The sequence below is a fragment of the Cetorhinus maximus genome, chromosome 17 (assembly GCF_964194155.1).
Source record: "Cetorhinus maximus chromosome 17, sCetMax3.hap1.1, whole genome shotgun sequence".
Classification (NCBI taxonomy): domain Eukaryota; kingdom Metazoa; phylum Chordata; class Chondrichthyes; order Lamniformes; family Cetorhinidae; genus Cetorhinus; species Cetorhinus maximus.
The window spans coordinates 89,146,610-89,159,753 of record NC_135895.1 but is presented as its reverse complement, the minus strand read 5'-3'; the positions used below and the strand labels follow the sequence as shown (position 1 = coordinate 89,159,753).

Sequence of the window (13,144 nt, the reverse complement as noted above, 5' to 3'; positions counted from 1 at the left end):
GTCACCACCCTCTGGGTAAAAATGTTTTTCCTCACATCCCCCCTAATTTATGGAGACCCTGAGCTGGCCAAACATCAGGGCTGTCCTGCGATCTCACCAGTTGAGTCCAAAGGAATGCAAAGCACTATGTTTGACACTGGCTCGGTTGCAGGAGTTGCCAAATCTTTGATGATGTATTTACTCCAAATTTCTTGCCAGGGTTTACCCCCTTAGCTTTCAACTCTCCCAAGGTATCCACAAGGCTGTGGAGCTATTTGTCCATGGCTGGGAGTTTGGTTCATGAGTGCCAGGGCATGTCCACAGGCTGCTGGGCCTACACTCTGATGCCTGGAGGCTAAACCTCCTCCTAGTTCCTGTGAAGCTTTAGTCTGGGACTGTAAGGGACCCAGTTTCCGTGTGTTGCCATGAGGAGTCACAGCTGAGGAGTTGCTGATGAAGAGGCTGTGTACTGACAGGGAGAGACTTATGCCATTTGGCTCCTTTTTCACACTGTTGCTAGTCAGCAATGTAGGCTGAAAATGAGAAACAAACTAGCACACAAAAAGTAGAAAGCACACTAACTTTCTTCACCACACACTAGATGCATTAACCTGTTGAATACACAGCCAGTTACATAGCAGCCAATGGGGGATTGACAAACTAAGCTAATCAATTGATGAGGCGTGAAATAACGAGATGATACATTAGAATCAGAATGGGAGCATGTGAATGGTGTGTATTTTTATTAAATTATCGTATAAAACCCAGCCAGTAGGTATTTTAAATGGTAAACATCAGCTTATGCCTAACTGCACAGTTGAGAGATTCTCAAGGGCAACTACAAGTGGGCAACAAATGGTGACCCAGCCAGCGAAGTCCACATCCCGTGATTGAATTTTAAAAAAATTAAATGAGAGTTTGCACCAGCAATCTGAGGTGCACCTGTTTTCACTCCTGCTCTTTCACTGCTAAGTTAATACTGGGTTAAATATTGGCAGTGCTCTTGTTTTTCCCAACACTAACCTGTACTGCCAATTTCCAAATCTGCAATTACGCATTTCGCCAACAGTATAGGAGCTGAGAGGCTCAGTGAGACTCCTGAGCTGCAGCCAACTTCTCATTCCAGCTCAACGGGGCATTTTGCAGAAGCTGTCAGAGCAGTTGTTCATTGCTCAGCTGGATTTAAGTAACATTGCAAAGCAGTCAGTATCCTGATTAGTCTGAACCCAAAGCCAAGATACCAATGGGGGAAGCACAGAAGAGCAACCAAGCACCCTTTAACAGAGTTAATCTCGGGCTTTATTTTCACATCCACAATCCAGCTTGTGCTGAGCAATGATGGTCTGGCACAGTTCTAACAGCCTCTGTAAAATGTCACTTATTGGACTGGTATGAAGTGTTTGTCCACAGTTGATGAGCTACATTGAGCCTCTGGCATGCTACCTGAACCATATGTTTGGATGTTTTGAAAACTCTTTCACTGTCACTTCAGGAGAGAGGGTTGGGTATGTGAATTCACCCCAAGTACAGTCTTGATTCTCAAAGCAGTTGCAAATCTGCTTTTGTTTGGATGACACTCTCCTCCATGTACATTACCTTCCCATTTGAATGAATGCTGATGTCGAGGAGCAAGTGCATAACCCTCATACATACTGGCTGCATCCATCATAAGCAGCATTTCAGTGCCAACAGCCAAACAAGTTCAGGCCATTATTTATGCCTTGCAGCCTTCACGAAACAGAAAGCACTGGGCCACTGCACAGAGATGAGGAGAGCCTCACAGTATCAATCCAAACTGTGACTGAACTTGTGGTTCAACCAACACTAGACAGGCTGAGGGAGCATCAATTTAGTTCTTGCTTAATACAAGGGTTACAGGTGAATTTGATAAATTTCATTTCAAATCCAAGCTGAGCACTTTCATTTCTGGAACTGGACTAAGCATATCCCTTATTCACTTTCAGTGTTCTCAGGAACCAATGCACCAACACTGTACCTTCATTGTTGGATAGGCGTTCACTTCAAAACTTCGACACATTTTTGCATTCTTCAAGTTTGCACAGTTGATGACAGCCAGGCTCACTGCAGGCTTCCACTCTGGAAAAGGTGATGTGAATTAGTTAATTTCCACTGCAAAACACAAGTTGTGATTCCTTCTAGTTATGGCATTACTGAAGAGTTAAACTCTTGACCATTATTCCACTGTCAGCTCCGGCCCAATGGAAAATGCAACTTTATGGCAGCCAGTTTACTTCCGTGGGCCAGTGAATACAAGAGTCTCTCTCTCTCTCACTCACAGGGTGAAGGCACATATGACACATCAAGGGTCTAACCCTCACACGTACTGGTTGAACCAATTGTATGCAGCATTTCAGTGCCAACATGACTCCAGAAAATCTTTTTCTCTTTTCTTATACCATCTGGACCATCAGGGACCGATAAGTATAAAATTCATTCAGATAAAAGTCACACTATCCAATGGCTACAAGTAGCTGTAAGGGCCATCATAAATTATTACTAAAAGTTCTGGTCCACCACTGGACCAAGGGCTGCTTTGCACTTGTGGAGCTCAGCACAAGTAGGCACGAGTCCAGCTGCACCTGTCTTGCGTACCCTACCACTCACTGTTATAGCCCAGTGAAAAATATTTCTATAGTGGGAAGAACCACAAGATGGTGCTCTTCTCCTTTACTGCTGTCTTCAATATTTACTTTCCTAGAGTGAGGAGCAGAGAGTACAGTTAGTTGTCTGTGGGCAATTCATTCAGCCCAAATCCACAGTATCGATGTGCTGTAGGTTCCAGAAAATAAGACTACCACTGTAGTCAAATAGCCTACCATCATTCAATGCCTTGTGCTAATGGAAGCATATGCCAGCATGGAGTCAAGGCATTCAGGAGGGGCGGAGTGAAAAACAATGCAGAAAATTGAAAGGAAAAGACTGTATTCATTTTTCTTTTCGGTCAGTGTATAGGAATGGTTGTTAATTAAAATTTTACATAACCAATAACAGAAAGTCTGAACAGGACCTGAGATGGAGACTTAGAGGCCACCAGTTTGAAATGAGAAATGCCGAGAGGGGGAAGGTGCAACAGAATCATTCTGTTACTTGTCAGGACAAGAACCATAACACAGTGGTGGGGAGGTTGGTGTAAGGGGAGAGGGGTGTGGTGAGGGGGTCAGGTAGGTGGGCAGATCAAATCATGTTACCCCACAGCACATCTCTTTGGTAAAAAGGTCAGCATCTAAGTACGTGTGTAAGTCTGTAATTCAACTTCCAGTTGCTACGGCAGCAGCAGACATTTTGGTAGTGTGGATATGGGGTGTGAGGGAAGAAGTTTCTTGAACTCCATAGACAGCAGCCCTTCCAAGATACCAGACACCTTCCTAAAACTGACTCGGTCTCTGCTGGTAAAACCTTGCATGCATGCTTGTAAGCATGTCAACACTTGTGGCACTGGGTTTGTCACCATAAGGGTCGGCGAGAAAGCTTTTATATTGTCAGGTAAAATAAAGAAGAGCCCATTAACTCCCAAAGTGTCACTGATTCTCTCACTCGCTCTGTTTTCCCACTTTTTTCTTTACTAAAAGTGTCAATTTATCTTTCAGTTCTACTGTAAAGAGCACACATCCAAGATACATCATCGTCCTGCTCTGACTTTCTAGGGTGTCCTGTTTATCCTCTGTTTTTTTCTGTCCTATCATGGGATAAAATGCTAGGCCAGCATTTGTCACCCATCCCTATTTGCCCTTGAGAGGGTGGTGATGAGCTGCCTTCTTGAACTGCTGGAGTCCCTTTGGCGTAGGTACACCCACAGTGCTGTTAGGGAGGGAATTTCAGGATTTTGACTCAGCGACAGTGAAGGAATGAAGATATAATTCCAAGTCAGGATGGTGTGTGGTTTGGAGGGAAACTTACAAGTGGTGTTCCTTATGCGTCTACTGCCCTCATCCTTCTAGCTGGTAGAAGTTGCATATTTGGAAGGTGCTTTCAAAGGAGGCTTGACGAATTACAGCAGTGCATCTTGTAGATGGTACACACTGTTGCCACTATGTGTCAGTGGTGGAGGGAGTAAATATTTGTGGATGTGGTGCCAATCAAGTGGGCTGCTTTGTCCTGGATGGTGTTAAGCTTCTCGAGTGTTGTTGTAGCTGCACTCATCCAGGCAAGCGGAGAGTATTCCACCATACTCCTGACTTATGCCTTGTAGATGGTGGACAGGCTTTGGGAAGGCAGGAGGTGAGTTGCTCGCTGCAGAATTCCCAGCCTCTTGTAGCCACAGTGTTTATATGGCTGGTCCAGTTAAGTCTCTGGTCAATGGTAATGCCTAGGATTTTGATGGCGAGGGATTAAGCTACAATAATGCCATTGAATGTCAAGGGGAGATGGTTGGATTCTCTCTTGTTGGAGATGGTCATTGCCTGGCACTTGTGTTGGGTAAATGTTACTTGCCAGTTGTCAACCCAAGCCTGGATATTGTCCAAGGGGGGAATTTTATGGACTCTCCCAGTGGTGGAATCTTCTAGTCCCACCAAAGTCAATGGACTTTTGAATGGCCGCATTTTCCGGCCCTGCCCCCGTCAAGATGAGGCTGTAAAATTCCACCCCAAGTCTTGCTGCATGTGGGATGCTATGTGATATTTGATTTTGCAGAACTCACCCATTGTTGCCCTTGTTACACGGAAGCACCACATTGGTTGCTTGCTACAAGGAGCTAAATCCAAATATTTAAATGAGTGGGCTCTTGAACGAAAAGTGCTAAGGTTGGAAGAAAGGAAATGTTCTTCTTTGACCTTGATAGATCACAGCAGAATGATAAAGGGAGAACACAAACTTGTATAGAAACATATGGATGCACAATTAAGCATTGGGAGTTCACTCACTGTGTCTCCTCAGCAGTTGTCACCTTTTGCTCTCTGTTAAATGTTTTACATAGGATTCTATAGAATTTACAGCACAGAAAAAGGCCCCTTTAGCTCAATTCACCAGTACCTGTGTTTATGTTCCATGAGCCTCCTCTTATGGTACTTTACCTAACCCAATCAACATATCCTTTTATTCCTTTCTCCCTCTTGTACTTACCTAGCTTCCCTGAAATGTGTACATGCTACTCCCCTCAATTCTGCAAATTCCACAAATTCCACATTCTCATAACTCTCTGGCTAAATAAGTTTCTCCTGAATTCTTTATTGAATGTATTAGTGACTATCTCACATTGGTGACTCCTTAATTTTAAACTGCCCCAAAAGTGGGAACACACTTTCTATGTCTTCCCTATCAAACCCCTTCATACTTTTAAAGACCCCTTATCATTTCTAGAGAAAGGAGCCCAGCCCGTTCAGTCATTTTTGTGAGCTATAACCTCCCAGCCCTGGTATCGTCATTGTAAATCTATTATAACACTTCACCAGTGCCTTGATATACGTTTTGCAAAATGGGTTATCAGGTATCAGTTGTCATTAATATTAATAATTATTACATAATAAGTTATCAGTCTCCTTTTGTTCTCTAAGGGTTACACATGCATTCCTAAAGGGTTCTGCGTCATTTTTAGGTCATTTGAAAATTGCACCAAATACAGAAGATTTTTTTCAAACTCTGCGCAAAAAACTAAAATGAAATAATAACGATATGCTAGCAATCTACAATCTATAACAGTACATTACAAAAATGTGATATTTAACGGTATAGCTTAATTTTGCATTGTTTTAATTTAAGCAAAAAAGTTAATGAATTCTAATACATGCCAAAGTCATATATATGTACGTGCCACTTGGCCACATTGCCTCTGATCTCAGACACGCAGTTATGACCTATTGCGTCAGCTTATTTAGTCTTACAACTAAACTCATGACCTTCAGTTCATTGCAAGCCTGTCAATAAAGAAACAGCTTTTTGTGGGCAGTGTAAAGTGATTTTAATATTATAACAAATTTATTTTGTGAAATTGATTTAAAAATATGGATAAATTTCTTAAGGAAGGCCGATTGGACAATTCTACTGAGGAAGGGACAAGTAGTGGCAATAATATTACAAGTTTTGGAAGTTAACCAGATGAAGCAAACAAAGTGCAAGCATCTCAGCAGTATGACACTCATCCAAGCAAGTGGTCACACTCCTCCTGACTTGTGTCTTGTAGACAGTGGACAGGAGTTGAATTATTCGCTGCAGAATTGCCAGCCTCGGAGCTACTTTTATAGCCACAGTATTTATATGGGTGGCCTAGTTAATTTTCTGGTCAATGCTAACTCCCTGGATGACGATGGTGGGGGAGATTCAGTGATGGTAATGCCATTCATTCAAATTTGCTTACATCAAGGTTCCATAAACACACATGAAATAAATGTTAGTTGAGGGATAAAATTTGGCGAGGACACAGATTTAGCTCCTCTCCTCTTCAAATAGTGCCATGGCGCTCCTTATGTCCAGCTGAGACAGCAGATAGAGACTCTGCTAATATGTCATCTAAAAGGCAGGACCTCTGACAGTGCTCCCTCAATGCTGCCATGGAACGGGAGCTGAGATTTTGTGCTTATGTTTCTGAAATGGGACTTGCCTCCACAACCTACTGACCCATGAGCCACAGCTAACACTTTACAACCAAACAGACCCCAAAAAACATTAACACTTTGCCTTTGTTAGAGGTAGCTCCAACATAGCCAATCACAACTTACATTTATGGCATTCCTGCAGATCCCATCATTCATCCTTCAAGCAGGGAAACTGGCAGAGGAAGGAGACTAACTTTGTACTTTTGGACTGTTTTATCTAATATACAAGATGTAAAAGGAGATTTACAAGGATGTCTGAGAGATTAGAACTATCAGGAAAGACTGAATAGGTTGGGGCTCTTTTCTCACAAGAAGAGGAAGATTAAGGGGTGGCCTGAGAAAGTTCTTTAAATTTTAGAAGGGGATTGATAGGGTAGATGTGGAGATGTTTCAACTTTTTCTGGAGTCCAAAGCTAGGGGCCACATATATAAGCTAGCCACCAATAAATCCAATTAGGAATTCACAAGAAACTTCTATAACCAGAGGTAGTGAGAATGTACAATTTGCAACTGCATGGAGTAGTTGAGGCGAATTAAGGGTAAGCTGGATAAGCACAAGGGAGATAAGGATTGAAGGTTTTGCTGATAAAGTAGGTGGGTGGAAGCTGACATCGAGCATAGTCATTGGTATAGACCCAGTCGATTAAATGGCCCGTTTTTTTCTTGTGTACTCAGTTTAATCGCTGTGTCAACAAATTTCATAGACTCGCTGTTGCCAGATGTTTAGTAACTCAGGCTCTGGTGAAAGTTCACGTTTACTGTCCATTTGTATCTCAACTCTAATTTAGACTCCAGCTATCCGATTAAATGCAAGTGGTGTTTCCTGAAGACCAATCTGGTAACAGCTATGACCTGCTCAGGTATCAGTTTGGCACAAACCGTTCTTGAAGCAGTCCTTGTGTTTTGAAATTATGTCCAACTGTGGTTTAAAACAGAAAGTGCTGGCAAAAGTGCTCTCAGTTCCAAAGAAAAGTCATACGGGCTCGAACATTATCTCTGCTTCTCTCTCCACAGATGTAGCCAGACCTGCTGAGCTTTTCCAGCATTTTTTTGTTTTTGTGTCAGGTCTCCAGATCCGCAGTATTTCGCTTTTATCCAGCTACGGTTTGACCTGCCGCTTATTGGCACCAATACAAGAAACAGACCAAGTGACTCAACTGGACCTTACTTCCTCCTGGACATCCATGGGACTTAAGCCAATTCCAAGTTGTCTTCATTAAACAAAGGAGCAATAGTAAAGTTGTTCAAACTGTGTTCAATCATAATTCAAATATTACTGATAAAACTATGAATGCCAATCCAAGCTCGATCTCAAAGTCCAGAACAAAGCTTCAATCCTCCCTTTCTACTCACAACCATCCTTAATCAAGGATACTTAGTGCGGTGAATAATAATTCAGATCTGGATGTTCTGTGGAGCAGCAATCATTGTTGGATTACCACTCCGCTCAAACTTTTCCCTGCCTCAAGGCTGCTCCACATTTGTTGCCAGGTCTTTTGAGCCTGGCTTTCCCAGAAAAGCAGAACGCAGTATCCATTGGGATAGTCTGGCACAGCACTGCAGAGTCAGGTTGTGGGGGGAGAGATGTGACACGCCCTTTTTTATGGCACTAGCTGCCGTATGGTAGGTTTATATGTCCAGTGTGAATGTTAGTGGATGAGTGGATGAATGAGTGAATGGGTAAGGTGGTAGGGCGGGTAGGTAGGTAGGTGAGGTGGCAGGCGGGTTGTGGGGTTAGTCAAATCAGGGGTTTAGTCAGGGGGTCATCGGGGGTGGTAGTTTGGTCATCGAGGGGGGCTGCTGGGAGTAGTCAGGGGTCAGTTGTGTAGTTACCCAAGGAGTTAGAGTAGGTATTTTCTATTTAACATTTCCCGGGTAAGCATCCAGGTTATTACATCGGCACCGTCTGAAGTCTCACTTTTGCAGAGGGTCCCGGGGTGCAGGGGAATTGCCCATCGGAAGTTCAAACTTCCCGGGAAATTTCCATGGAAGCAGTGCGTCAGAACGTCTGAGGAGTCCCAACGCATATCTTGGGTCATATGTTCGGCTCTGGTGATCCAACGACCAAAGGATTGGGGTCTAGATAATTATATGTGAAACCGGATGGCAGTTAACAATGACCGGTGTCCTATATACTCAAAATATCAAGGTAAGCTTTGTGATGTGGCGCACTCATTAGGAACTGATGATCTAACAGAAAGATTCAAACAGGATGACATGTTTGCAAATGTGAAAGGTCAGTCAGTACCAGGGAGGTGACCGTGACCAAGAATCTATCCCAAGTTCACTGAGTTGTCCACATCAAGTGTAGCACTTTGACCCCAGTCCCAACTGCAACAACCAGTGGCTGCACCAGTGCATCAGGAAATCCCAAACCTTCCATGAAATAAGAAATCTTGAGGTGGAATTTCATTTTTACATTGCAGGGCATATTCCATCAGGTAACAGCTCACGTCGTGACAATTAGGTCGAGTATCATTCAAACCAAAGGGCAGTTATATAATCCACACCCAGTTAAACGTCATTTTTCTCCTACTACACCAAGGCTGCTCTTCTGCCAAGAAATCATGCAAAAAGAAAAGGACATTCAGCCCTTCAGATCACACCTCCAATGGCCCCTATACACCTCTTATTTGGCTATCTCTTGACTTTTCTTCAAGCATTCTGTTTCTGAATATATAGATTGCTCCATCATTTTAATGGAAGTGTTTTCAGCAAAGAGACCAGCTCTTCACTAACTGGATTGGTGTCGTCTCATATGCGGTGTTAATTCAAATCTTGATTTGTAGATCTGATTGCATATATTACAAATGAAGACATTGTTAAAGGGGTAGGGAAGGCACTGGCTTTACAGTTTGCTTGCTTGTCCTGCAGAGAGTTGACTCTGTTCTTCTCAAATGTTGAGATTTCTCCATTTGGAGTTGTTGAAGGTTGGTTTTGCCAATAGTAGTCCAATTTATAGGCTCTATGATTGGCTTTCAGAATGTCCTTGTATCTGAGTTTGGGATGTACTATGGTGTGGGTTCCTGTGCTCAGATGGCTGTAGAATACTGTCTTTGGTTTGCATGAATGCTCCATGCAAACCACATGGCTGACCTTACAAAGCTGAATTCTGATAACTATGCCCTCAATGACAGGTATGCGATCCTTTACAAGAACTTTGCTGTTAGGGATTTTGTTCTGCCACTTAATGTTGCAGATGGATGTTGTAGATAGCAGCCAAGGTGGAATGCATCCAGTTACTTTATGTGATGCCGTCAAACTTCACAGCTATAAAGAAGTGATGTGGGAGCCCCTGCCTCTTGGACTTTGATCTTTGGAGACAAACTCCAACCTCTTTCCAAAGCCCGTGGGTGAGCCTCTCAAATGCTGAGCTTGCTTTTGCAAGGCAATGGGTGATGTCGTCATCCAACATGGTGTTGTTGGAGAGGATACTCCCAAGATAGCAGAACTTCTAAACTGAGTTGAGGGCTGTATAATTGATTTGACGATGGGGTCTTGGAGTTTGTGGCCAGGGACAAGCTGGTACAAAATCACTGTCTTTTTCAGACTTATTGTAAGGCCGAAGTATTCTGAGCCTTGAAAAAAGTGAACAAGTAACTGGATGTCCTCCAGAGCCTGCACTGAGAGCATAGTTGTTGGGAAGTAGGAGTTCACTTAGTAGTTATTCTGTGATCTTTATGCGAGACTTGAAGCTTTACAGATTGAAGAGGTTTCCATCTGTCCCGAACTGAATGTGTGCTCCTATGTCGAGCTCTTTGAGTGCATACGAGAGCAAGACTGAAAAGTAGATGGTAAACAAAACCGCACCTATTAAGCAGCCTTACTTTGTGCCATTGGTGACAGGAAAGGCATCTGATGAGGCACCTTTCTGTATTAAACTAGCCATCATGCCATCATGAAATAAGCAGATGACTCTGATCATCTTTTCAGATCAGCCATATTTGTACAGCACTTTCATTGTTCACTGTGTCAAAGGCCTTTGTCAGGTCAATAAACACCCTGTAGAAGTCTTTGTGCAGTTAGCAGGAATTTTCTTGAATTTAATGAATATACATACATACATGGATACATACGAACAAGGAGCAGGAGTAGGCTATTCCGCCCCTCGAGACTTCTCCACCATTTAATAAGATCATGGCTGATCTGATAGTAACCTCCAATCTGCATCCCACCTACTCCTGATAACCTATCACTCCCTTGCTTACCACAACTATCTACACCTGCCTTAAAGATATTTAAAGACTCTGCCTTTTCATGGAGAGAGTTCCAAAGACTCTCAAACTTCTGGAGTGATAAGATTTCACCTCATCTGTTTAAATGGGTGACCCCTTATTTTTAAACAGTGACCCCTAGTTCTAGGTTTTTCATTTGTTGACTGTTCCTCATCCAGCACAAAGGTCACAAAGTGATCCTGAGTACACCGAGTTTATAAGATGAGTGACAACTGTTGAGAATAACCCTTTCAAGAATTTTTCATGCTGTGGAGAGAAATGAAATATCACGATGATCATCACGGATGGACTTGCTTCTGTTCCGTTTGTACAGGTGAAGAACAGAAGTATCCTTGTAACCTTGGGGCGCACAATGCCCAGGTACCAGATTAAGATGATGAGGTTTGTGAGTTTCCTAACAATGTGAGTTCCTCCATACTTGAATACTTCAAGTGGAATGTCATCGGCACCCAGAGACTTACCTACAGACAGTTGCTTTACGGCCTTGGTGATTTCAGCTTGAGATAGATCAAGGACAAGCTGGTCAAGAACACACAGCTGTGGAAGTGATTCAATAGCGTCATACATACTGTGGATTCTTGGTTCAGGAGATTGTTAAAGTGCTCTGCCCAACTAGAAAATGTCTCATGCCTGTTTGTTCTCCGAATGAAATTCTAGGTGGAATTAGCCATGGCAGTGCAAACAATTGGGGGATTTAAAACACGTGAGTTACATCTAAAACCATTTGCGATTGGGGCTTATGCATCTTTTATGTTTGTTCAAAGTTCAACTCGTCACAAGACTGGCCATGTCCTCAGATTGAAATTGCAAGATTCTGCCAATTGCTCTGGTTCAGGTAGGCTTTTCAAATTGTCTTCATTCTCTTAGGCACACAGGCCTCAGTAGGCACATTTTAAAAGCTTTATTTCTTATCAAAAATATTTAATCAACTAAGAAACTAGCAAGTGTACACCAACTAAACTATTAAATACTTTAGTCAGTGATGTTAAACCAGGTTACTCACATGTAGAGGCCTTGAACCTTTAACCTAACCAGCACAATTTCAAACACATTTTGTCTGCAATTTCCTGATTGCACTCAAAGTGGAAATTCTACCCCACTACTTTTACCTTTAGTTGGTAACTGAATGTCGGTCTCTGGTGCTTCAATAAAGAGTTCAGTGTATCTGTTGTTGGGTGAACTCAGAGGGAAGTGTTCCCATCAACTCAAACTTCAGGGGGAAATAAAACAAGAAAAAGCATGAAGGAGGTTGAATAACTGGGAAAGAAAATAAACATATGGATTACCGGTACCTGCCTGAAAATGAAAACACTGCCCGTGTATACGGACAATATCTTACAACCTAGAGATTTTGTGACGTCTATCCAGATGCCTGGTACATTTATCTTCTCTCTTCTCCTACCCTTTTTGACTTGCATGGTGCCCTAGGCTGTTGGCTTTGGCTCTTCCATAAGTTTTCTTAATAAACAGGATGTGACGGAAGTGTTGCTGATAACATCCAGGCCTCTCATAACCTTCATGTTATCACTGCATATAACACTATCACATAAATAGCAGGAGAAAGTAATAAAATGTCATCTGACAGTTTTAAAAATAGAACTGTCAAAAATTCAAGCCCAGATTACATAAATAGAAGGGCAATAGCCTCTCTTAATGAATTACATTGCAAGTTGTTTTATCCATGGACATTCTGTACCATAGCACGGGACACAAGACAAGAGCCTTCATCCATTCACAATGCAAAAAGTTGTCTGAATGTGCGGCATTTATGAGAGTAACCATCACCAGCTCCTAATATTAAATGTGCTCAGTTCCTCCAACATTAAGAGGTTAAAACCTCAATCCCTAAAACGCAGTACAAACAATGCTTTCAGGAAATAAACTATAAAACTTGAAGGGCTGAATGGCCTACTCCCGCTCCTAATTCTTGTGTCCTTGTGTATCAGTCAATAAGGTCCATTTGTCCAGATTGAGAGATGATCATTGACTTTGTTGACCAGCATTCCATTCTGACAGGAAATGTCATCTCTTGCTGGTGAAAGAACAGTAAAATTCTTTCACCAAAAACAGAAAGTAGACCAGGCCTTCTTCATAATGCAGGGTCATCTCCAACATCAGCACAGAGAGAATGTGATTTTTAAGGCCGAATGAAAGGCCCATTTAGCCGATTAAACACATCCTTCTAGCACAAAGGTTCTCCCGTTATATCATCCAACCTACCTAGAACATCCCTGATATTGTGTCTTTCCTATCCTTCCTGGCAGATGATTCCCAATATTTATCCTTCTAAGTTAAGATGTTCTTCAATGTTTATTAGACATTACGTTCCTGGAACAGCCTCTCAGTCCAAACTATATTGGCCTGTATCCACCTACCATC

General features: G+C 42.5%; 1 protein-coding gene and 1 long non-coding RNA gene across 2 annotated transcripts in view; one reads left to right on the top strand and one right to left on the bottom strand.

Moving 5' to 3' along the window:
• qsox1 (quiescin Q6 sulfhydryl oxidase 1) overlaps nt 1–13,144 on the bottom strand; it is a 118,117-nt gene that overhangs the window by 85,145 nt on the left and 19,828 nt on the right. Inside the window, exon 2 of the mRNA XM_078561558.1 lies at nt 1,976–2,076. Within this exon, the coding sequence (XP_078417684.1) occupies nt 1,976–2,076 (101 nt within the window). The remainder of the gene's footprint in view (nt 1–1,975; nt 2,077–13,144) is intronic.
• LOC144692562 (uncharacterized) overlaps nt 11,460–13,144 on the top strand; it is an 82,336-nt gene continuing 80,651 nt past the window's right edge. Inside the window, exon 1 of the long non-coding RNA XR_013579348.1 lies at nt 11,460–11,600. This is a non-coding gene — a long non-coding RNA (uncharacterized LOC144692562). The remainder of the gene's footprint in view (nt 11,601–13,144) is intronic.